Source organism: Rhinolophus sinicus, linkage group LG01 (genome assembly GCF_036562045.2).
Source record: "Rhinolophus sinicus isolate RSC01 linkage group LG01, ASM3656204v1, whole genome shotgun sequence".
Classification (NCBI taxonomy): domain Eukaryota; kingdom Metazoa; phylum Chordata; class Mammalia; order Chiroptera; family Rhinolophidae; genus Rhinolophus; species Rhinolophus sinicus.
Window position 1 is genome coordinate 93,918,309 of NC_133751.1, and position 27,611 is coordinate 93,945,919.

The 27,611-nt window shown below is 33.7% G+C and overlaps 1 protein-coding gene and 1 pseudogene across 11 annotated transcripts in view; both read left to right on the forward strand.

Annotated features, from left to right (window-relative positions):
- Positions 1-27,611, forward strand: part of ROBO1 (roundabout guidance receptor 1) — a 1,112,802-nt gene that overhangs the window by 956,338 nt on the left and 128,853 nt on the right. For all 11 annotated transcript variants that reach the window (XM_019750008.2, XM_074333367.1, XM_074333370.1 and 8 more), the window contains one exon: positions 17,685-17,842. In XM_019750008.2, coding sequence (XP_019605567.1) covers positions 17,685-17,842 — 158 coding nt within the window. The remainder of the gene's footprint in view (positions 1-17,684; positions 17,843-27,611) is intronic.
- LOC109457247 (PRELI domain containing protein 3B) lies at positions 1,257-1,851 on the forward strand (annotated as a pseudogene).

Consider the following 27,611-nt stretch of genomic DNA (forward strand, 5'->3'; position numbering starts at 1 on the left):
TAGCACCTTAACTGTATATATGTATGTGTACTCACACACACACACACACACACACACACACACTCTAAAAACACTGGTCTAAAATACACATTGGAAAAATAGATAAATATACATTGATTTGTTGATGAGATGTTAAGATTGGAATCAAATTACAACTATATTTTCCTCACGTACTAAGTCTTTTACTTTTTTAAGAAACATCATCTGAACCATCAAATTATTTTTTGTACTTTTCCTATTAAACTAAAGTAAGTATTCAGTCTTAAGAGAGCTGTCAGTTTTTAGAGCTGTCATAATGACAGAATGAGCCATTTATCAGTAGAGGCCTTCTATCTCTGTGACAGGCAGAGATTATGATGACACTGTCTTCAACCTAAATTCATGAGTCTGAGAATGAAATTCCTGAGCTTGAAAGATTTTCAAAACTGAAAGTACACAGATATAGTATCACATTTAAATGGTTGTTACAGGGATAGATATTGTGAATTCCTTCAGATGGTTAATGCTTAATACAGTGCTATTACTTAGTATATTAATATAATTCCCTTCTAAGTGTTAGGTTTCTGAGGCTGACCTAGGGGGGGATCTATGAAATAAGCAACCCCTCACCAGTGAACCATCTTGAGGAAATCTTGTGTTTGTCAAGGAGTTTTCATTAAAGTTCCAGCTAAAGCTGTTTCGGAAATACACTCACTTTCATCTCATATTTACTTATTTATTTTTAATTCAAAGCTCTTTATTATTTTTGGATTCTGTTCCACTTGTCAGTGAATAACGATAATCTAATTGGAAGTCAATTGGCTTTCTTAACCTATTTGGGTTATTATAGCATTAAACAAATTACTTAACCTTGCTGAAGTCAGATTTTCCATGTGAAAAATGAAGTAGGCTTGGCCTGAAAAGATCTTTAAGTCCCTTTTAACTAAAACATTCTATTATTGTTTTAAAAAACATGTAAAATGAGATCATAGACTATAGATTAGGCTGTCTGTCATTTACCGCTCTCATGCCTCCAAAATATAAAACTTGAGAACAACATATCACTATATTCTTCTCTGCTTAATTAAACTGAAAATCTTTTTAAAATGCTCCTGTGCTTTTAAGTGAGTTGTCTCTTGAAAATCCACATGTTCCTGGCAGGCCCAACAGCACGTGCATGCTGCCCATGTAGCTGGTTGGCTAGGGGTGGGGGCAGGGGCAAGTGTGGCCACTTTGCCTGCTTGTGCCACCGTGATATCGCACAGGACATTGGTTCCATGAACACCTGGACTTTGGAGCATTTCTTTGATCGCCCCTGGGAAATTGTTACAACAGCTACCAACAGCTACAGAAATACCCAAACCTTGTGAATCCAAGTGAGGTTGAAGTTGATGTATTGGACAGACGTAGAGATCCTTCTGGAAAGTTGCACAGCCCTAGACTTCTTAGCACAGAGTGGAGCCTTCCATTGTGAAATTAATCTCTTATTGGTGCCCCAAGAACCAAAACATATGTGCATAAGCATTCTGTAGTTAATCCTGTATAGAAAACAATGGAACCTAAATTCACCAATATTTCATTTACAAATATGGTTTCAGCAGATGAGAGACTTACATAACACACCACATCCTCAGGACACAGAAGAAACCTGTTTTGACTGAAGAAGCCATAATCACTGTGAAAGGAGTCAGTCTTAGTAGTTATCTCGAAGGACTGATGGCAAGTATTATATCCTCCAATGCTAATAAAGGCCGAGAAGCAATGGAATGGGTAATACATACATTAAATGCTGAGATTAAAGAATTGACGGATTTGATAAGAGAGGACATAAGGACACCAATGGCAGCAGCAGCATTTGTAGAGAAACAATGATAATAGTTTGCACATAACACCCAGTACACTGGGTATCTATTAGTTGGCAATATATTTGTTATGTAAAAGCTGTAACTATATTGTAGATAGATTTTTTTTTGTTTTTAGGTAATAAGCTGAAAAGCCATGTGGTTTGTTTTGTTGTTGTTGTTTGTTTGTTTGTTTTTTTAATGAAAGCAAAGAAGTTCAGGATTTCTAAATAAAAGGGATCATTTAAAATTAAAATTAAAAATCCACATCCATTTGTGACAAAATGGACGGACCTTAAGCACATTATGCTAAATGAGACAAGTCAGAGAAAGACAAGTACTGTATGGTATCACTTATATGTGGAATCTAAAAAAAGACAATCTCATGAAGCAGAGAGTGAAATGGTAAGTTGCCAGGGCTTGGAGGTTGTGGGGACATAAAGCAGATGTTTAAGGGTACAAACTTGCAATGAGTAATAAATAAGCCATAGTGATCTAATGTATAATATAATGAATATAGACAACAATATTGTACTGTAATTATGTAATGTGATAAATATCACTACAATGTCCATCATATTACAATATATAAATCTATCGAAGGGACAGGTTGTAGACCTTAAATTTATATATACAATGTTGCATGTCAAATATATTCAATAAAAAAAATGAAGATTTGTCTAAAGAGAGAGAAAAACAGGAGAAAGAAAATCTATATCCGAAATACGGCTTCCAGTTGCAGCTTCTAATTAAAATTAAATCCTTTAAAACATAATCACCTCTTACACCTCTATCCTATAAAACATGTATTTTACATATGAACCTTAACTAATTAAACTGCTCACACTGTCTACATGGGCTTTAAATTCCTTTCTGTACTGACTTCCCATTGTTGAGGGCTAAGGTAAGAAGTGGGAAATGGGGTTGCAGGTATGCAATCCAGTAGGAGCTGAAAAGGACTGTGGAAGGGACAGATGGTCGCCTGCTGAGGTCTTGTGGAGTAAAGTCTTACATATTAGCTGAATCATAGACAGAGACTTAGTTTTTCAAGGTCTCACACATAGTAGAACTCAAGTGTTTGTTTATTGAAATAAAATAAAAGATTAATAAATAAAAAGGTGGGAGATCAGTGACACGGTGTTAATGGAGAAAGAGAGTACTGTTATTTCTTAGTGTCTTTGTAGGCATATGTGACACTTCACGATGAACATATGTGAATGTAGTTATCTAAAACTTAGTTGCTTCAAAACATATTTCAATTTTGATTATAATCTGAAAGAAAGATTAAGGTATGAGTTTCTTTTTGATGGTAAAGATGATAAAGTATCACATTACTTATATTGGAGGCAGTGTTCATGAATTAAAATATTAAGAACATATTCAAAGTGCAGAAGGCCTAATGTATTTGCTACAAATTTTTTTAGTAGTTAATTTTCCAGCCAGTAAGAGTACCAAAAAAAGAAACAAATACTAGAAATTCATTTACTAATTTGTTTTTTTATTATATTTTTACTATTGTTTACTTGTTATGTTGCTACTAAGACTGAATTTATATGGCCATGTAATACTGTGTAGGCTATTTTAATTCACTATCTTGACTTATAGCCAGCTTTTATCCTTGTTAGAAATGTGGTATTATCTTTCTTGCAAGTATTACTTGAATCAATTAATTATAGAGCTAGGAGCTGTCAATTATTTATAGTGTTTGGGAGTAAAATACACGTTTCTTGTGTCACTTATCGTATGGTATGGTGCTTATTTCATCTTCCATATTTCATTGCCTATTTCAATATGTCTGTGATCTCTTCAAATTCTAGAACATTGTGTAATTACTGGTGTGGTTTTGTCTTCACTGGTTGTGATGCTTTTAAATGCCTTTCCTTTGATTCTTTTGTTTCTAAGCAAAGAGAAATAGTGTTATTTTCATTATTTAAGTATATAAACAGCATGAATAATTTGATTGGTAAGGACAATCCAGTTAGTAATCTTAAAATGTTATACTTCCAATCAGAAAAATTAAACATAGTTGATTTTTTTCCTATATGAAATGTCGGTCATTACTTTTTATTTTTTCGGAGAAGACAAAAGAGAAAAATCACTGTGAGAAATATGTGACTAAGAAATGCTGCCACAGCATTTGTTTCATGACATCCTTACATTAAATGATAAGTATCCCAAATTATCATATGTTTACATAAAATTCTCTTTTGAAACAGTGTATTTAAAATGGTTAACCAAACAAAAACAAATAGTAAATAGAAACATGATTGAGAGTTGGAGCAATAATGTGTTTGTAATTTCATTATTTCCTGCCTTTTGGTATTTAGGTCAAATGGGGCATTTGATATTTTGCCATGCTTTTTCTGTTTAATAAATAATCTTTTATTTGACTCAACTTTTGCTCAGTAAGACTATGGGATTGTTTCATTATGTCTGTAAGTTCATAACTTCATTTCTATTAAATCATAGGTCATTGTCAAATTAAAAATATTAAATCGGGCCCTTTATCTACTTACCTAAAGATTCCTGTTGAAAGAGTGAAAAACGCATATTTAGACCTAGGGGGAAAACAAGGTTTTATAATTTCTTTAACAGAAAAAGGGAACCTTGCATTGTTATTGATAAATATCCCCATTTGAAAATAAATGTGAATTTCAATTATGTAGATTTTTAATGGAATTAAACTCTTTGAAATGGAATACACATGATTAAAGATAGAAGCACCAAATTAACTTAGCATCAAGTTTACTTTAAAAGTCCTGAATTTTACAATGTGAAAAATGTTTATTTTTGTCTATAGGAAGTCATAGTATTGATTTTAGTGAGACTTAAATTATATTATCACCATGTATGCCTTCTTTTGTCAAACTGAATTGTCATGATTTGCAACTTAGAAGCTTGTATACTATGAATAACCAATTTTTGTACGGCCTCTAACAGCTGATTGAGTATATATTATTAAAAATCGATAGCTCAACTTGTCATTGTTTGTTTAGTTTTTATTACAACTCTTAGTTAATGAAATGTTGATATGGACAGGGAACTTGTATTACATATGTGTCAAGGAGCCTAGCAAATATTTATTAAACGTGTTTATCAATGTATCTTAAATACAGAAAAATGTTTTATTATAATCAGAGATTTTATTAACTGGTTATAAACTACTTGGTTCAATAAAAATAGTTAACAAGTTTCAGCACTTAGAAAATAAAAAGATTGAAAAATAGTCAAAAAAGTAGGAGTTCCAGCTGCTCCTTGTGGAAAAACAAAACCTTATACATTTGTTTAATTTACAAGAAATGTTACAGGTCCAACTGGGGTCTGTTAAAGAAGAAAAGTAATCCAAAGGTTGCCAGCCTTGTAGAGAAACTCAGAGGTTTCTTTGTATTTATTTGAGTTCCTTGAAGTTGCTAATGGGTTTATAGTTCTTTAGTTGGTTGTAGGGTATTTTCAAAAACTGGGTAGCTAACCTGGTCCCAGGAACCATTTGTTCTTCATTATAAGCAGAGGTCTTAAAATCTCCAGAGAAAGCATTTGGCCCTCCTCACCCAGTAGACTAAGCTTTTGCTGATTTGATTGTTTTGACTATTCATCCTTTACGATTGTACTTTATAATCTACTGGGCCTTAGATAATTTACTGAACTCAATAAAATTAACAATTATATTTGGCTTAGGTTGTTTTTTCCTTAAACTTTGCAACCAAGAATATACAGCACAGAGGCATCAGCTCAAATTTATGAAATTTAACTAATATTTTGTTTACGGAAGTTAATTGACGTTCATTTATGAGGTCCTGTACCTGCTGGGCCTTTAGGTAGTGGCGCTGATTGTAACAGAGATGAGCTGCTCACTTCTTCAAAGCTGATAACTTTGATTAGTGGTAGTGGGGGCTTTATTTAGGGCAGTGGTCTTCCAACCAGAATACCTGTAGCTTTCCAAGGTGGATGGGGCATGGTTGTTCTGCATTTCCAGATTCTCACTTTCCCTGTGTGTCATTCCTAAAGCTGATGTGCCTGAAAATGTCCTCGCTGTGTATTTGTGCCTCTTTTTTATTTGACCTTCTTTCGCTTTAGAAATGAAAGTGTTCAGATATCCAGAATATGTCTGTGGTGCTCCTGCAGAGGTGTGAAAACCTCCAGGGCAGCAAACATTAGAGCAGTTCCACAGTTCCTTATTTCAAAGCTGAGCACCGGATAGCTTGATCAGCAAACAACAACAAGAAGCCTTACAAGCATAAAAGCAGATTGAATGAGGATAAAATTGGGTGGGATGGGAATGGAAATACAACTTCAAAGAGAAAATGAATAATAAAATTTACAACTTAAAATTGTGTACATATATTTAAATAGACCGTGGTGGGCATCCATTTAATGGTGGTCTTCATTCATCAGATGCACTTAAAAGAGGCAAAACAGCTTTAGTTTGAATTTGATGTTTATGATATGGCAGAAATTTTAAATTTTACGATCACATAAATTTTAAATATCAGTTTTGAGGTAAGAAAAGAGTGCGTGGTCTTTTGTATTATTGGAAGGAACACTAACTAGTAAAGGGTTTGTGAGGACCCGTGAATTAGGCCTTCTCAGGTACAGTAGCCAACAACACATGAATGGTTTCTTAATCTCTAGAAGTTATAATTTAAAAAAATAATTATGAAGTATTTTTAACTGCTCTGAACTAGAATTTTTGGGAGGCAACTTGGGCCAGAGATTCTCATCAGTGTCTCACTGGCTGGTTCTAGCCCTGCAGGACAGGTATCAACCTCCTGCATTGATGACTGAAGGTGTTTTGCGTATAGTAAATTTATCTGAAATGTCCAGTGAGGTTCAGGTGTAGATAGATCTGTGGAAGATGTGCTTTTGGTGGCAAAGACTCGGCCTGCATTCTAAACAGTTTCCATTTCCATTATCTAATGTAAAAATAGGAACACACACAAATAACACTTAGCAACGATTCAGCAGTCAATATGTATATTTTGATAAAACATTTGTTTGTATTGCTTTTCCACATTCCATATTTTTTTCTTTTGCTTCTAGTACTCCTGGAGGAGTCATAAATTTTAAATTGTATAAAACAGTGTTACTGGTAAAGATAGCATTGTTAATAAGAGTTATACAGTGATTTGCTTTTCTATTAATTTAATCCCTCCTACCTTTAGTCAGGGCTTGTTACTAGCATGACTGCAGTTATCAGCAGAGGAGGTCTTAAACTTTGTCTGCCAAAGAGCTGAAGGCTGACACCTCTCCCAAGGGCTGTCTGTAGTTTGTTAGGAAAAGGCAGCTCGCACAGATACACCATTGCATGATGTTCCTTTGAGACCGAAAACTCTGTTAAATACTTGGCATTATTATCTTGAAGCCTCAGACAGCCTGTGATAGGGGAAGATAAAAGAAATGAACAGATCTGAAAGTTAGGTTGGGGAATAGTAACAGTGATTTAGGGCCGATTGTCACCAATTAAAGACCCTTTGTTTGGTTGATGTTTCTCTGTGCTATTTAGACTTCTTTTTTTCTCTAGCTCTTAAATATTCCTTTTGAGTGGTGGGAATGTTATAATTGGCAATCTTAATTATGTTGTGCAAAGATACATTAGTGAGAAATAGATCGTTTTTTGTTTGTTTTGTTTTGTTTTAATCCGATAGCTATTTTCTCTGACTCTTCCCAATTACTGGGGAGGTTTTAATGAGATCATTTTAAACTGTAAGGATTTTTCTCCCTTGAAACTGTTACCATTAGACTCCCCATAAAATGTGAAAACTCTTTTTAACCTTTCTCCTGGTTAGCTGCTGGCATCTTGGGCTTGGGAGAGTAGAAAAACACCTGGTTCTTTGTTTGTTTGTTTGTTTTTTACAACCACCTTTGTTTCCCAGCAAACATTTTAATTAGAAAACATTCTAGTTTTTTTCTTAGGCACTTTAAAATATATGCCTTCATGAAAACAGTTATCTCAAGATCTAGCCTTACTATGTCTAGTAACTCAGTGGACCACCTTGAGTCCTTTTAACCCTTGACGTGGGAGTGTTTATATAATGTAATACTTAGATTATATAAAGTTATGATTTTAAAAGCTATAGTAGTATAGGCCTTTTAATTATTTTTTAAAGCTTTTATTATTTTAAGTGTGTTTTTCCAGGACCCATCAGCTCCAAGTCATGTTGTTGTTTCAATCTCCGTAGTTGTGGAGGGTGAAGCTCACATTGGCCCATGCGGGGATCGAACCGGGGACCTTGTTGTTAACAGCACCACGCTCTAACCAACTGAGCTAACCGGCCGCCCCTTAAGGCATTATTTTTAATGCAACAAATGAAGAGCTCCTCCACAATTCATTTCAATGTGACAATGAAAGCTGAATGTATTTTAAAATGGCACCAAAGTGGAGTTCTCTTACACACCACCAAGGAGACACTCAAGTCTGTGTATCTGTCTCCTCAAGGGCCAATAGAGTTTAGTACTAAAAATGCAGACTTTGGTATCCACCTGAATTCAGGCCCCATTCCCACATTTTTCACTTACTAACTGCATACAATATATAGCTATAGGTGCTAGCGAAATTTATTCAACATCTAAGTTTGTCAGCTTAACACTACACCTGAATTCTTCTGCAGGCTAGTCCCAGATCGGGAAGTGAAGTAATCTCTTTATCTGTTTTGCATATTAAATTTGTGTCTAAAATTTCAATTAAAAGCATTATGTGACAAAAGAAAAAAAAAGAGAGAGCCAAAAAAAAACAAACAAAACCCAAAAAACCCACTTCAAATAAGTGCTTTAAAAGCAAAGATCTATGTCTTGTGTATCTTATTAGCCACCACCTCCAAACACAGAACCTAGTGCTTTTATTGAAGGAATAAATTAGTGAATCGCAGATAAATCCTTAGGAGTTTGGCGAGTCAGCATTTTTCTAGGGAAACTTTATTATGCTTTAGACAGTTTGTAAACTTTTGAGAATGTGAACTCTCTGATTATTCTAATTATGTAATAATATTTAATATGCCATTGATTCTCTTATACTTAAATAGTAAGTTAATCTATCGCAGTCCTGAAAAATGACCTATAATGTTCTGAATTGTTTTTATTCTCAGAACAGAATGACTGAGTGAGTTTTTATTGTAGTTTGCCGCTAAATGTGGATGTCGTATCAGTTATTAGTGGTCATATATATCATCATGTTTGTATATATGTATATATTATATATATATATATATATATATATATATATGTGTGTATATATATATATATATATATATATATATATATATATAAAATCAAAATACATTAGTTTTGTTCCAGCTTTTTAGTCAGTTAAAAAAGATATGAAATAATATCCACAAAATAGATTTCATATTATCTCTATACTCTCAAATTATGCCACATATATAGTTTTCCTACTCTTCCTCATGGGAAGATTTATTTGCGTATTCTATATCTATCCTCCTGCACCTTAAAAGTGGCATGCTCAGTTACTTAAATAAAAAATCTGAGTATCATTGTTGATATCTTTCTCTCCATCAATTCAACCGCTCAAGAAGTCATTTTGATTTTTACATCCAATGTACACCTCTACTGTCTCCCTTTTCACCAAATCCCTCTACTCTGTCTCCCTTTTCACTAAATCCAGTGTCGTCAGAATAATATAAAACCATCATGTTCTCTTTAATTACTGCTATAGTCTTCTATTTGGACTCTCCACCTCCAATTCTTATGTCCCTCTCCATTTCATTCACAGAACAGACATCATGAATATTTAACTATGATAATTCCATCGTGAGGCTGCTGTGTTTAAAAGCCACTGAAGTGGCTTCCCAGGGGAATTAAAATAAAAGGTGACCCTTTATCAGCAACTCTGGCTCCTACCTTACCTGCCTACCTCCTGTTACACTGCTGTCAACCTGTCCCACTACACAGGGTCCCAGTCTTTTCGAGTTCATGTACTGTGCTGAGTTTTCTCATCAACCTGGGTTATGTCCTCTGCCTCCAATGTATGCTTCTATGATAAGTTTTACTTATGGTCCAGACTTCAGCTTAACTGCTACTTCCTCAGTATTCCCTCACCAACAACCTAAATTATGTTCTTCGATAGTTTCTCACACAGCATTCTATCCATTTCCTTCATGGCACGTATCATCACAATGATAGTTGTACATTTACATGTGTGTTTATTTGAATATTGTCTGTGTACTCTCCTATACCTTGAGCACCATGAGCATAGATTTTAGTCCTCTTTCATATATGATACCCAGCACACAGAGGGCATATTATAAACATTGACTGAAAGCCTACCATGTCCTGGGCGTTATTCTCAACACTAGATACAGAGAGTAATAAAGACAAATTCCCTGTTTTCGTGAGGCTGATATTTGAATACAAAGAGCCAGACCATAAATACACAAGGACATTCCTTTGATCCAGGACTCTCTCCGTGCCAGGCACAAAATAGAAAGTTAGATTTTATAAAAGAAAGACCACATGCCCAGGCAGGGTCCCATAGCTCAGATAGCCTCATCTGTCTGTGTTTTTTTAACCCTGCCAGGCTACTCCTGAGTATGACTTTCGCTCTGGCACTTGGAAACCCTCATCAATGGCATTCTTTGTCCTTTTCGTTTGTACTGGCAGCTGAGAAATTTGGCAATCCCTTACATAGTGACTAAGAGTAATACTTCTTTGCAGATGTAATGCCTCATATAAATGGCAAGTCCTGTACAAACACTAAATAATTAGTCTTTATAATAACCCTAGCAAGATGCAGTGTAAAACCCCCTGTTTTGTATGGAAATAACTGAGTCATTGTGAATATAGCTATTAAAATCACAGCATAGTTGAAGTGTGTGTGTGGTGATTCTGAAATTTGTGACTTCTGGTTTTTGATTCCTAGGTAAATATATTTACCAATAATACTTTATAAAATGGTATTTTATAAATGTTGCATTTTAAATTAAATTATAGTTCAGTTTGAAGTGTGTAAAATGCAAACATCTAGTAAGCTACTGACATCTTTAAGTTAGAACATGTGATTTTAGCAACTTGACTTACTTAGTCAGTACATTTTTTTTTATGATCTCCCAGACTTCAAGTCTGCTGAATATTAACTATATAGATGTCAATACTTATTGGTGCACACCTTTTTCTGGAATACATTACAGATTTTAACTTAAATCTAGTATGCCAAACATACCTTCCCTTTGTCTCCATGACTTAATGTTGTTGTAATAAATACTGGGGAATACCTTGTAATGTTGTTGACTCCTGAAGTGAAGCAATGAAACCACGAAACATTGACTGCAGATTGTCATGAGGGCTTTTCATAGAAAATGCTGTCATGGTGTCCCATGTTTCTGCAAAATGGGAATGTTTTTTAAGCTAGGACCCAATCTGAAAGTAATTCTAACCATTAAAAAACCAGGAATGGAGTATCCCCATTGCTGCAGCCTCACAAAACACAGGCTTGAGACTGTGTTTACATAAGTTTACTCCTCCATCATATATTACTTTAAGAAACAAACAAATACATTGTTATTAATTACTTTTATTCTAGTAATAGCTTCCCTCTCTGTAACATTCTGTATCCACTCAGGTTGAGTGATGTTTGACATTTATCGATACTATATCACTTTTCAAAATGTATAATTTTTTGAAAAAAAGAAAAAAAAGAAACTGCTTTCCAAGGGTAGTGAATAAGAGGTTTGTAAAACCTTCAAAGGTCTAGTAGTTAAGAAAATAAGTGCTTTTACCAGCGTATTTTCTTCCAAGATCTTAACCACAGCATATTTTAAGGCTTAAAAATAAAGTTGCATGCTATAAAAAACATAAGTAAAAAATGACATAATTATTGAAGAGCATTCATAGATATATTCAGTGTCATTTTAAAAAGTAAATATGTATTTTTAGGAAACAGTCATGATTAAATCATAACTTTATATAGAATTGATATTTGCATTTATCATTTAAAAAATCACATTCCTTAGCTTTAAAAGATGATGGTATAGATGGATAATACCTTATGAAATACTATTTTACATGTCATCATTTTAATTTTTCTCTTCAGCAGGTTCAGGTATCTTTCTGTACATTCATCCTTTTCATTGGAATATTTTTAAAAGTTTGAAAGTATTATTTTATCTTAAGAAATATTAAAGAATTTTGAACACATTTGTACCCCAGGTAGCACTTTGGTCTTCTGGGTGATTCTGTGAGCTTACAAGTTACAATGCAAATAGTTATAAAAGCCTTTATGATAAACTTTTATATCTAACTCCCAAAACATCTGTCTTAATATAAAATAACTGCAATAAAACCCTATTTTATTGCCATTTTTGACAAGATGAAGATTAATGTAGTTTTTTAACAGACATCAGCATTTATATAAACTTCACTACAAGGAAAACACCGAAGTTATATCATAGATTCTAGGCACAAAGTATGTACTCCATACAGATGTGTTGAATGAAAGAACAGTAGCTATTTTGAAATTAGATAACGTTTATTTATGTCAGCATGTAAGTGGGCATTAAGATCGAGAACTAGAAGTATCTTAGAAGTGAGTAATATAGTCTCTACTCAAAATTAAAGACTAGTTATTAGTAATTTTGAAAGCAATGAAAGTGGTACATTGTAACAGAGGTACGCTGTTACTGAGCATCTATAAAGTTTCTTTGTCTTTGAGAATATATTTCCTCATGTGTTGTTTCTTCTAGTATACCTTAGTTTTAAAGGATTTCATTGATTTTTTTTTTCTTTCCACGGTTGAAAGTTTACTACTATTTGCTGCAAGATTTCAGTGACAAAGTAGTCTTTTAAGTAGGAAAAAAAAAATTCCAGGACTACATTATAATCTTCCCCTGTTTTTCCCAAGATACCGTGTTTCCCCAAAAATAAAACCTAGCCGGACCATCTGCTCTAATGCATCTTCTGGAGCAAAGAATTCATGTAAATATGATGGGGTCTTATATGAATTTTTGCTCCAGAAGATGCATTAGAGCTGATGGTCCGGCTAAGTCTTATTTTCGGGGAAACACAGTACCTACTTCTAATTAAAAGACCCATATTTAATTAAAACATTTACTGTGTGGCTTTTTCAGTCATTCTGTTGTTGAAATAAAGCAGAATCATTGAGAAGAGTTAGCACATCAGACATAATCTGAATGATGAACCATAATTCTTAACATGCGCCTGAAAGTTTGAACCGGTCTCTTCCAAACATGGAACCATCTAAGAAAACAGAAGAATGAAGAATATAGTCAAAGAGAGACAGTTGATTTTCAGAAGGGAAATTTCTCATTGAACTTCTTTCCGAATGGAAAGAGGCTGAGATATTAATTATATCATGCATTTAGAATTGTGAGCGTTATATTAAGATAAGACCAGATAGGTGGGCAAGTTGCTAGAGAAGGGTCCTTGGTGGAGCGGAGATCTGTGCTGTAGCTCCCTGCTAAACATTTACAAATTCCTCATTCATGAAGTGAAACAAATACAAGGTCTGACAATTAAGTTCGCGAACTCATCCTAGAAAAAGTGCTACATACCTCATTGCCAAATATCACTACGGTCACCTTCGAAGTACTCCCATTGGGAAACTATGCACCGACACCAGCGCGTAGTCCACCCTTCCAAGCAATTTTGGAACTCTTTTTCTGGACTGGTCATCAGATCTTTGGTCATATTACGCTTGATGTCCTGAATGTCATCAAAATGTCGTCCTTTCAATATTTCTTTTATATTGGGGTAAAGAAAGAAGTCATTGGGGACCAGATCGGGTGAGTAGGGAGGGTGTTCCAATACAGTTATTTGTTTACTGGCTAAAACTTCCCTCACAGACAGTGCCGTGTGAGCTGGTTCATTGTCCTGATGCAAGAGCCACGAATTGTTGGCGAAAAGTTCAGGTCGTCTAACTTTTTCACGCAGCCTTTTCAGCACTTCCAAATAGGAAACTTGGGTAAGTGTTTGGCCAGCTGGTACAAATTCATAATAAATAATCCCTCTGATGTCAAAAAAGGTTAGTGACATCATTGCAACAAGTTTGTGAACTTAATTGTCTGACCTCGTAAATTCACTTTATCAATCACCTTGTTATGAGGACTAAATGAGCAGATACTTGGCGTGGTTCTTTACATAGTCAATGTTCAGGAAACGTCCGCCATTGCTACCGTTATTATTATGTTGCTAACATTATCATTAGCATCATTATTATTTATGTGATGTGCGCCACACCCACACCCAGCCTTAGATTACTAATTTCTAAAAGAAAACGTTTGTATCACACATCTCTCAGGCCCCTGACGTCACTGAGACTCTGTGATTCATGAAACCAAAGACATTGTAGTTATTGCAGTTCACAGATGTTCACCACATGATTAGGGAACAACATTAATTTTAGGAGCACTTGAGCCTTTCCACCATCGGGTATTTATGGTACTCCAGTACACGGACTGATATACAATCACCAAAAGTCAAGCTGTCTGCAATAATGGAGTGGATTTATCGGTTATACAATGGGTTAGATAGAATTGTGTTTTGCAGTAAAGTGGTGACATGGTTTTTATAAGAAAAAAGGAGAGCACTGCATTGGAAATTTCTTCTGGTCTCTTCCGGACAAATAACATAAGCTACTGACAATGTTTCTCAGGGCTCAGTTGCCTCTATTTCATGGGATGGATTAGATGGTGTCAAAGACCCTACGTGTTCTATAATTTTATGTTTATTTAGTTCTGAAATGTTTGACAATGCTCTTAATGAGTGTACAAATATTACACTCTCCATAACAGTTAGAACAATTTCTCTGTAACACCTTTTTTCACTTTGCCCCATCTTCTCAACATTATCCAAATATTCACCACTGAATTTTAGAATCATTTTCTGAAAAGTTGTTTACTGTTTCTGAGAATTGTTTTAAAAGTGATATTTAGTTTTTCAGGAAGACAAATATTATATATTTTGTTTTAAGGGATAAATTTTAGTTAACACTTTTTAGATAAAACCTTCCAGGAGATTAAAAGATTTAGTGAGCTTATGCTTTTCCTCGTTTAACAGAATGAAAAACGTTGCGAAACAGTTGAGCCAAATGACATATGCCAACCTGTAAACATGAAACAATTACATGAATATGGAAGAAATGTAATATTAGAACAATCTGTGGTTTTACCAATATTATGTTGTTTGCTTTTTTCAAATTAATATTAAATCTTTTCAAAACTTAGTTACAGATTTTAGAATTTCACACAATTCATACTGTTTCATACTATCAAATTATATACTTTGATTATTAGGGATGCTAGAGAAGAAGAGTTTTTTGTTTTTGTTTTTGTTTTAAAGGATCCATATTTGAGAATACATATGGATACCATAGGTTTTTCTGCCAAGATGCTGCCAATCATTTGAATTCAGTTTTTAATCACTTAAATATATACATGAATTAAGAAAATTGGATAATTTAACTAAAAATTCATACTGTTTGCTAATGTGACACATACTTTACCCAAAAGGAAATGTTCAGGACAAGTATAAGGAAGAAAAGTTGCTTTTATAGAAAAGAAAAAAAATCTTAAATTCATAACTATGCAGGGTTGCCTGTAGCCATAGGCAATAGTAGAGTTTTATGCTTTACAGCTGCAAAAATAATTACATGAGCGTTATCTCAGCAACAATCTTTAATGGATTACATTTGTTAGCTTTTCATTATAGACTGAAAAACTCAAATGACATAGTAAATCGAAAAGAAATTTTGATTTATCTGACTTAGACCTTTGATATTATGAAAGACATTTTATTAGCCATTGGTTTATTTGAGATACAATCTCAATTTGTAAATTAGATATAGTTTTACCTTTGGTTTTAAGCTCACCAAGTAGAAAAATTGTGCAAATTATTTATTTTTATTTGAAACACATTTTACTTTTGCATTTCTCAAGGGCGTTAAAATTTTTCAGAGATGTTATCTTAGATTAATAAGGTGATCTAGTAAAGGCACACACTGTTAAGCTCAATTATTTGCTTTTTCTGTAAACCTTTCATTTTATTTGTGGTATATTTGTAATACCTAATAGTAATATAAGTTTATAACCAGTGAAGGTCTTCATACTCTTTTTTTTTTTTTTTTTTTTTTATGTAGTAACAGCAGTTCAGCAAGGTTTACCTTTGTGTCTACGTATTTTATTAATAAATAGTGTTCAGCACTGAAGTTAGACCAGTGTGGTGCAAGTATACTTCCTTTTCTCTTCTTTCTTTTCTTTCCAAAGACGAGGTCCTAAATCTTCTCTTTGAAGTACTGTTTTCCAAATGTTTATGTAGTCAGAGTTGTAACCAAGTTGTCTCAATATGCAGATTTAAAAATTGTTTTGTTTGAGTGTATGTTAAGGCTTACTCAGATGTGAGTACATACTTAGTATAAAGGAAGGAAAAGTAGAGAATTAGAAGAGAAAAAGACTGGATTTTGTAAAGCTCTAAGCTTGTTCGAGGTTTTGAAACCAAAATTTCAGTGACGTTTGCAGTCACAGTTTGAGCATAAGTTTTTTTACATTGTTATACTTCATACATGAGAGTATTTTTACATGCCATTGGAATGGAAAGACATTCATTTCGGTACAAATCTGTAGCCTCAAACATTCAATTCAATAGACTGTAAAAGATAAATAATAGTTATCACTGCAAATCTATGCACTTAACATATCAACAAACATTTTAAGTACCATCTTAAATTAGATTGCTAAAATTGTTCACGTTTTATTGTACACAGGGGGATAACAAAGTGAGAGAAAGATAACTAACATTTTTAGACTGTTATCAAAGCCTTTGTAAATAGTGAAAGAGAGGTTCTGTTCAAGATTACCTATCTAGTAAATGACAGAGTTATGATTTAAGACTAAGTGGTGGCAAATAGTTCATGATTTCTTGATGTTAACAAGGTACAGAGGACAATTTTACAGCATGAACTATTTTTGAAATACATACTTGTTTTATTTTCCACATTTTATTCCAACAGATACAAAGTGAGTAATGCTGCTTATTTTACAGTATACTAATATTACATTAGTATCCAGTTGAGATTATAGTAATAAATTGTTTTCTCCTCTCCTCTAAAATATACAGTTAATAATATAAATGGGGTTAATAATATATGTCACCCTGAATAGGTTTTAGGATTAAATTAAATAATATTTACCCCCCACCCCCGCAAAAAAACAAAAAAAAACAAACCCAAACCAAAAAATACAGAACACGCAAAGTGACGTTGTTGGTAGCAGGGCTGTGATTGTCACTGGAGCCTTCTAACACTGTCTCTTACTCAGTGATAATGGAATAAGCACAGTATTTTGAATACAGTCACTTTGCAAACTTATCCAAAGTATTTATAATGAGCATATTTAAATTATACTGATTGTATATCCTTATACACTAGTTTGAAATATCTCAACTATCTCAATTGAATGAATGTTTGGAAGTGTATTTATTTTTGCTTTTAATATTTTGGTTTGCATGTGTATGTAATGGATTTAATAATAGAAAGCTTCATCCCAATGTGTCATGTAAATAAAAGGAGGATTCAGTTCTGTTCCTGAGCACATGGATGAAAAAATGTAGGCAGCTTGCAGAGAAGAAAAGCAAGTTAAAGATAAGCCGAATGCTTGCTGTGAAGGCATGAAGCAGCAAAACACTCTTGCCCACTGGCCTGAAAAGAATATCAAATTATGCCTGTTGTGTAAGGTCAGATATCTTTATTAAATTGCATATGTGCGTAAGTAGATATAGATTTTCCAAGATGCATGTAGATAGCTATTAGGAGTAGTTTATTATAATCAATGTCTCTTTTGTTGAATTTCAGTGATCAGGACTGTATATATCACTATTGAGTGTAATGATTTAATCTCGTTGCTGCAGTACTGCGGGATGACTTCAGACAAAACCCTTCCGATGTCATGGTGGCCGTGGGAGAGCCTGCAGTGATGGAATGCCAGCCTCCACGAGGCCATCCTGAACCCACCATTTCATGGAAGAAAGATGGCTCTCCACTGGATGATAAAGATGAAAGAATAACTGTGAGTATTTAATTCAGCAGTGGGGAACATTTATAGATCTAACTGTTTATATCTCCACCAAAGAAAGAGAAAAAAGGGACTTTTCTTAAAAAATATACATATGGGGTTTGCCTTAGCTCCCTCTTTTAATTTTTTTTTAAATTAAAGATATTTTAATTCTCCCCATGTTGACGTGAAAATAAGTGAGGAAATTCATGTTGCTTAGTTTGGAGATTAGGAAAAGAAAACTATAATTTCTATGTTAATGTCTTAAAATTAACACTTTTGTGTAACTTAATTATTGTAACTCAGGGTGTATCACATTTCCATGTGTAGCAGTAAAAATTATATATATAAAAGAAAAAAGTCAGTAATATGTTTCCAGAAGGCCTCCTAAGTCACTGAAGGATTTTTTTCTCTTTCTACTGTTTGAATTGCTTTTCTGTTCTATAGAGTTTAGTGTTGTGTCCTGAAAAATAAAATCTGATTCTGAATGATGGTTAATGATGGATTTCCTCTTTCCAGAATAAAATTGTGTCACTTGATTATTAGATTTCAAATTGCTGCTGTGATCCACGCAGAGAAGCCTGCCCTCTGTAGCAATGTGTATTTTCTTCTTAATATATGACTCTGCTTTTTCTGTGTTTTCCTACCTTGAAAGATGTTTACTGAAGGACCTGAATAACCAAGCTCTCATTACCTCTACTATCACACAGTATTCCCCTTTATTCTTTTCTTTGTTCTGCACATACTCTCTGTCCATTGTGAGAATTCTTTGGCCAAGATTTAAAGTTCCCCAGGATAATGCATGTGCTAAATTTGTGAGAGAACAAAGTCAGAACACAGACCACATATTCCTAGTAAATGCTTGCACTATTTATGAACAACCAGTTAGCAGATTAGCATGAGAATTAAACAGTTGGAAAAAAAGAGAAGGTTGCGGCAGACAAGGTTTTAGGAACCTTGAAAGAAAATCAAGCATTTTTCCTGCACTGATTTGATTTAGAATGAGTCTTCAAAGGATTTTGTAATTCTAGGAATTGGGGTAAGCATAACCTAGCTCTACTTTTAAGAGGTGCTGAAAAATCACATGACAAAGTGAACTTACGTGAAAACATTGGTTTTGGGAAATGGAGTCGAACACAGGGAATGGAGAGCAGAGGGACAAATGCTTCTCTTAGTAGTGATAACAGATTCCTTTTAGACTGATGCACAAGTAAGATAATATTTTCCCGTAAAAACATCCTTTCAGTCATTTAATGATCATTATCTGTAAGTCCGATTTCCCTGAGCTAATGATTCAAACATGTGAAAACCATTATTATCCATCTCTTCTCTCAGGTCTTTCCTGATTACCTATTTGTGTTTATTACAAATTAATGATAAAATTCTCAACATTGGAGATGCAGCATTAAACAGCTATCAGTGAATCACGGAATTTATGTGACTCAGTGTACAGATCAAACCAAAATATATAGTATAATGTATAGTATGTTAGACTAATAAGTCCTATAAAATAAACTAGTAAAGGTATAGACACATTAATTTGGATTGAGGAAGGATTTCACTTTTAAATAGGATAACCAGAGAATGCCTCCCATAAAGATATAAGACCCAGCATTATATTATATTATATTATATTATATTATATTATATTATATTATATTATATTACATTATATTATACTGCGTCTTATAATAAAATAAGACTGGGTATTATATTATATATATTATGTTATATTATATTATATTAAGACTAGGTCTTATAGTAAAATAAGACCGGGTCTTATATTAATTTTTGCTCCAAAAGACTCATTAGAGCTGATTGTCCAGCTAGGTCTTATTTTTGGGTAAACACGGTAGCATCAGGGGTAACAACTAGCCAGACGGGGTAGGACCTTAGAGGCCTTGTACATAGTTTGGCTGTTCTCCTGAACAAGGCGTAAAGCATCAGAAGTTTCTCAGCAGAATCCTTGGCTGTCTTGAGAGCACACTGAATGGTGATAATGGCAGAAGCAAGGAGACAAGTTGGCAGCTTTGGCAGTAATCTAGGCAAGAGGGTAATAGTGGTTTGGACCAGTCTGCTAGGAGGGGAGGTCGTGAGACGTAGTTAGATTCTGGATTTGCCCTGAAGGAACAGCCATCAGAATTTGCTAACAGATTGGATATGGCTTGTCAGAAAAAAAGAAGAGTCAAGGATCACCTTAATTGATTGGTCCGAGTAACTGAAAAGATTGAGATGGCATTAACTGAGATTCCACTGACTGTAGAAGAAGGGGTGGAAGGTGTCAAGAGTTCAGTTGTAGACATTGTAATTAGAAATTATTATTAGATATCCTCATGTAAACGCCAAATAGGCAATGGGAAACATGACTCAGAAATTCAGAGTTGAGGTTGAGGGTGGAGAAAAAATTAAGCTGTGGTAGACATAACAAGTACTTCTTACTGTGCAACCCTCCCCTCCTTCTGGGCAGATGGAAGACTTTCCCACCCAGTTCCTTGCTATTACAGCAGACCGATTTGACTAATTGAGCTTATGGGCTGTGAGTGGAAATAAATACTGTTGAGTGCACCTCCTGCACTCTTTACCATGTGGCATTCAAGGAGTCCACATGTGCCCGGTAGGTAGACTCATTAGAGCTGATTGTCCAGCTATGTCTTATTTTTGGGGAACATCCAAAATATTTTTGGTGGACGCCACCCCGGCCTGGGTCCTGAGTCAAGGTCAACAGAACTTTCCACTGCACACCTCCATCTACCCATGGTGGACATGGAGAATGAATGAGAAATAAATCTTTGTTGTATTAAGTCGCAGAGAATTCTTACCACAGACTAATGCAGCCTACTCTGAGTAATATGGGAGTCATCAGCATGTGCATATTATTTAAAAACAGGAGAATGAAATTCACCAAAAAGTTTTTGTTTTGCGTGTGTGTGCATGTGTAAATCTGTACATTTTTTGTAATAGTGACAGCTTAACACCGCAATAGTAAATGAGATTTTTAAAAGATTTTTAAAAGATTGTCTTGTTGTATCATGTATTGAATTACAAAAAAATTATGGTTTATGTCAAAATGTTTAATTTATTGTTGGATCTTCATTTACCTTCTGTTGTCCAGAGGGTACTATCCTATAATTATTAAAGAGTACCAGTTCCCCCACATATAAGTAGTTCAGAGTCAGTATTATAAAAACCACCGCCAATCAGGAATAAAACAATTTAAAGTTGCAATAACCTATGACTATGAAGCGATGCCAGGATGTTGATGTACAAATAATTTTAAAATCATTTAAATGCTGCCAAAATGATGATTCACAATAATGTTCCATATGCTAGGAAGTTGTAACATATGAAACTTTTACTATTTCTGAGACCATCTGTGTGTTTTGTATAAATTATGACTGTTAAACTGATAAAACACTAGAGGTAAAAAGCACATTTATACATTCAGGAAACTGAATAGATGAAAAATCAACAGTTTGGGTTTAAAATGACAGTTCTTATTGAGATCATAATTGTTTTTGTTTTATTTTCTTCCTTTAGGCAAAACTAAAATTGAGTAATTACAACAAAAACTTAAAACAGCAACAGAATGCCTGAGGTTATTACCAATGCTTTTTATTCAAAAATTGAAAGTAAATTCTTAAGACATGTTGGTTATTAAGTATTTCATATGCGTCTTCTTTCCCAAGCTTTGTTTTCAAATGATTGTTTTCATTTCTATTGTTAATGGACTTTGCCAAATGTGTTGAGTAGAGTCGAACTGGAGATTAAAGCACATAATATCTTTAAGAAAGGCAAGTGAAGATTGCACGGTTATTGCTACAGTTTTGGTTACAGGAATTTCTAGACTTCTTTAATGTGGTGGCTTTCTTTGTTGAAAATTTCAAGTACGACCTTCCCAGCTGTGAGAACAAAGACACACCCTACAGAAAAGGGGAAATATGTAATTGAATTGTAGCTGCACCTGTATTTTTGATGTTAAGTCATTTCTTTTTACATTGACCTGGATTCTGAGCCAAATTTTAGATCTATGATGATTATAAACCTGGAATATGTAAATAGCATTTTCATATTGCCTACCTGACAGGACAATCTTTTAGAACTCTTTTGGCACATATTTCTTAGAATAATTTGAAGGAGGCCTTAGATGATGTTTGTCTGTACTGTTCTCTTTTTCTTTTTTTCCCTAAACATGAGTATTTATATTTAGAGTTAGAAATAGAGTTTAACTGGCAGAATGTATTAAATAGATTTACTTCATATGTCCAAAACTTAGTCATAACCATTATTATTAATAAATGAAATTTCCTCATAGAGAGATGAGAGTACCAAAGACTTCTTTTTGACATAGAACAACATTCAGACATACCTTTCAGAAAGTGATATATTTATTTCATTTTATTACATTACAATTTAGAATTATTGTACTTACATTCGAGATTATTTTATAAAGTTGTAAAATTGAGTGGTAAGACTCCGGGTTGGAAAGTAGTACCAAATATTGAAAAAAACAACTGTGTTCAATCAAAAAATACTCTCAAATTAAGAAAAAGGTCATTACAGTTGAAAGTAAACAGAAGTACTTTCCTAGAGTATAAAATGCCTTAGTTATGTGTAATGATGGTCAATAACAGGACTATGTTGAGTAAAAAAGCTGACAAGTAGACCTGAAAAGGCCTAAGAAAAAATTTAGTATGGGTTTGGATTTCTGAATGGAGCTAATAGTCATTGGTAGTAAGCGAAGAGAAAGTTACTGATGCAAAAACATTGTGAAAAGGTATTAAATTTATTTAAAAATTTGCGACTTGTTTTACACTTGTTGACCTGAGTGATTTTAATATTTCTATCTTAATGAAAAGTTAAGTGTGTTATGAATCAGCACAGTTGTTGGGGTCACACACGATTGCATAATGTCTGAGGCACCAGTTTCCCATACCTTTTTATTGGGTCTCCGGGATATGAGTGGTAGGTACTGGAATTGCAGGCATAGAGACAACAGCCTATATCTTGTGTAAGATAGCTTGTAAGTAAAACTATTTAATTAATTATTGTAAACATCAGAATAAATGTATTCATAAACTAAAATATTAAGGTATTCAGTAGTACCTAGGTGGTAACTAATGGAACAACAGCCAACTACCGTGTTTCCCCAAAAATAAGACCTAGCCGGACAATCAGCTCCAATGCGTCTTTTGGATCAAAAATTAATATAAGTCCCATTCTTGTTTTACTATAAGACCCGGTATATAATAAATATAATAATATAATATAGTATAGTATAATATAATATAATATAATATGATATAATATAATACTGGCTCAATATAATATAATATAATATAATATAATATAATATAATATAATACCGGGTCTTATATTAATTTTTGCTCCAAGAGACGCATTAGAGCTGATTGTCTGGCTAAGTTTTATTTTCTGAGAAATGGTATGTGGTTTACCTCAACATATAAATTAGGGTGGCAAACTGATACCATTATTTTAATAAACCAAGTGATAGTTGCGTTTATATATGAAAACTGATGATTTATGACTAAGAATTAAAACTCAATCTGAAATCTTCAAACAAATATGCCATGTTTTAGAAATGGTTATTGTCGGGACACCAGTAATTTACTAATCTACTATACAGTAATAACAATAGCTACTGTGTTTTGAGTCCCTGCCATGTACCAGATGCTTTATATTATTTATCTCATTTCATCCCTCTGAAAACTCAATAAGCCATTTCTTTCCATTATGGCACACATATCAGTCAATTCAGTCTAGAGAAGATGATGATGGTGATGATGATGGGGATGATAGTAAACACTTACTATAACACTTACTGTGCGCCAGACCCTATACTAAGCACTTTATATATATGGACTCATTTAATCCTGACGACAGCCCTGTCAGATAAATACCAAAATTTCACTAATGCAATAGTTAATTTCAAGTTGTCTGGGGGTACTATTATGGGACAACTGGCTTTTGTTTACTTATAACATTTCCTATTCAAATTGTAATGACAGTAACTCTTATCTTCCACTGTGAAATACTGCCTCTAAGTTTGCAATGGTTTGGATAGGTTAGTTCACACAGTAGAGGTTATGGTCTTGACACTAAGCTTGGTACATTTGAGAATTAGTACATAGTATGTTTAGTAATAGAAACTATAACATAGCAAAAATATATAAAATTTTAAATTTAGTAGTTTCACAAAAGATGGCACAAAAATGGTCAGGTTCGACCAAAGGTTGTAGTTCCGACAAGCTAAAATTATTTATTCTGGACACTAGATATCTTACATCAAAAGATATTAGGAGATTATCTAAGGAGGATAATAAATAACTATTCACCATTTGGCATTTAGGGAAAGAGGGTTTATATTAAAAAGAACAGTATGAATCAACAAATGATTCAACTGAGTGAGCTTTATAGTTAACTGTCCAAATCATGGATTGGCCAGATTATAATATCCGCTATACACATTTTTAAAAGTTATTGCTAAAAATTTCATCAATTATGAGAAAATATGTATTGAATGGGATATTGAGTTAAGAAAACTTTATTGATGTAATAGCTTGGCAATTTTGTGTATATACAATAAGATGTAGTAAAAACTAATACAGAAACAATACAATGTAAATAGTGAGATCTACCTAGACTCAATTCTGAAATTCCAGAGTTAGTTTCTTCATAATAACCTTTGACTGTCATTTATCCTGAATAATTTTATTTTAGTATTTAAAAGAAGACCTTAAATTACATTCATCTTTTTATGTTTGAAATTCTTAGCTTTTAAGCTAAAATTTAGAGATGACTAAAATATGCTTTTTTTCATTTTCTAGGTATGTGGCTTTGTGATATAAACATTTTTTAATTACTTGCATTATTCGTTGAGATAAGCTGTGCCTTGAATTTTTTATTCCTTTTCCTATCCTGAGTGTAGCATGCTATAAATATTCTATATGTTTTACAGATTTTGTTTTTGCTTAATTGGAAAAAAAATTTGGATGACGGGGAAATAATTTTATTATGTTGTTTATTTCCATCAAAACCATAGTCCAACCAGAAACCATTTTATTGTCAATTTCTTCTACTTAATCACATAACTTTATTAAGATTTAATTCATTCATCTTTGGAAAATGTGGGAAAAAAATTTACAGCATGTGTTTTAACATAATGAATGAGCAAGTGTATTTAGTAGCCTTTTTTTTTTTTTTTTTTTTTTAAGTTTTTACTTAGATGGTATAATCAACCATTCTGGTTTGCTGGGAATTGCCCTGGTGTCAGTACTGAAAACCCCTAGTCCTAGGAGGGAAAACATTGCTTCTGGGAAAACTGGGACAGTTGGTCACTCTAAGCCTAGATGGCTTAAAGGAATTGATTTCTGCATGAATGAGAAATCACATTTATGTAATGTATGTAAAAAGTAGTTAAATAGAATTTCAAGTATATAATTTTTAATAAGCAAATTAAGGATTGGAAAATCATTAGTCAAATTTGGAGAAAAAATCAGATACACACACACACACTGCTTCCTATTCCCGTGCTAAAGAGGCACAATTGTTAAAATGCAACATGTCATCAGTTCTTTTCCCAGTCCTTTTCTGCTTCCTCTGTGTCTTTATAGGTTTCTTTGATTTCCCTTTTTGGTGTGATATTTTGGTAAAAAGCAGCTGACTCACATCCCATCCAAATCCCCAGTGTCCCCCGGAGCCTTCACAAATTTGGCATTCAGCCCTCTCCTTGCCAATTGCTTCCTTTCCCCCAAATTCCCACATGTCTCCTTCCTAAGCCAGCTGCTCCTCCTCCCTTCCTTCGATTAGTGCTTTCCTCTGGTCATCCAATTTCTTTCATTGTTCAGTGTCTGTTGTTTCCTTTTCCTCTCTTCTGCGCTGGAGGAAGTCAACCTACTTAATGCAGCTGTTGTCATAGAGCCCCTTTTCCCTGAGAAGTTAAGTTTGTGTTCCTGCAAAATAAATATGTAGTTCTGTGTGTGAAGGTCAAAGGAAACTAACTGGTGTAGGGAACCAGAATTTTTTTTCTGTCCATCTTTCATAAAGAATCATACTCATGATATATTTTAACTTTTAAGAAATACAAATTGTATCCATGATTTAAATTGAAGTGAAATCAATATAAATTTATAATATGAAGCATGGCACCGAAGAAATGAGTTAAAAAAGAAAATTTGTGGCCTACCCTACTTCTTAATTTTTAGATTTAATAATTGAAGCACAGTAGATTAATAGAGGAAAACAATCTTAGGCATTAGAAGACCACATTATAATTTCAGGTTTCAACACCTATTAAGTGCATGCTCTTATGCACACTTTGATCTCTATAAATTCCATTGTTTCCATTTGAGATACGAATTGTCTAATCATACCTATGTATTGGTTACCATATTGTTGCGGGAATCCAATGAGAAAATACGTGTTATAATAAATTCCATTCATTGTAAATGGTGATATACTCTGTACATACTAGTACTGGGTGTTTTGGGTATTGTGTTTGCATACCTGCCTGAACTATGGATATGAAAACCTTGATGGAATAGGAAAGTTAGAAACTGTTTGTATCAGCAATTTCAACTTCTCCAAATAAACAAGACCGTATAAATGTATATGAAAAGAGATTCAGCATTTATGTTCATCTAAAGTTCTATCTACTGCTGATTCACAACTGTGAGAAAATTCCCAGTTTTGCAGAATCACCATGAGTATTTAAGTGTTGGTGATTATTATGAGTAAGTAAAGTATTTAGACTAACACTCATATTAAGAAACACATTTGACACCTTTATTGTGAAATGGAACTACAAGAGAATTCAGCCCTACTGCCCTCTGGCAGTTCCTATGTGTAATAAATTAACTTTTCTCCTGTGAATCATGCAGAACAGTTCTAGATAATGTACCATTTTAGGGTCATTTACAAATGCTGTGATTCCAATGAGTTATGCTGGTTGAGAAAGGCTGGTGTAGCTTCCTAAGGAACATCCGGAACCTTTCCGAAAACTTATAATTCTGTTTAAATAACTACACATATACTCACCGTGTTTGGACACTGAAACTAGAAAAAAGAAAGCCAAGCGTTCCGGACTTACTTGGGAAAGCCTCTTATGTGTGAAACTCCTTTTTGAAACTGCACAAACAACTAGACCTTGGGCAACTTCTTTAATTGTTGAAACTGTTGAGATAATATCTTTCCTGACTATTTATTAGCATCGTTATGAGAATGAAACCAGAGCACATCAATGACAGCCTCATTGTAAGGTGCTATTGTAAGGATTTCAGTCTTGATTTCCAATTAATGTTCATTCTGCATTGATATTAATAACTTAGAGAAGTGACAGACCAGAGATTTTCAACTTCAGAATTAAAAAGAACCCTTTGAATTAGATACAGTGGACAAAAGAAAACAACAAAAAACCAACACTGATAAAACTGTGGTATATCCTGTTTTGATCAATTTTAAGTGTACATCAATCAAATATATGAGTCTCCTTCTGCATGACATTTACCTTTATGGGGTTTTATAATTTATTGTCTGCATGCCCATTTTTTTCTGGGTCCCTCGAGACACCTAGTTGCAATTTTAACTTCATATAAACTGACTCAAGTACTTCAGAGAGGATGTAAATAGGTTTGGACCCAGCATTAAAGTAGCAGAAGCTAAATATTTTCTAGTTCAACAGATTATCTTTGGTGACTTCAGGAAACAATATACTAAAAAAAAGTTCAAGTTTGCTCTAAGCGGTGTAATAAAGTTCAGTGTGAGTAAA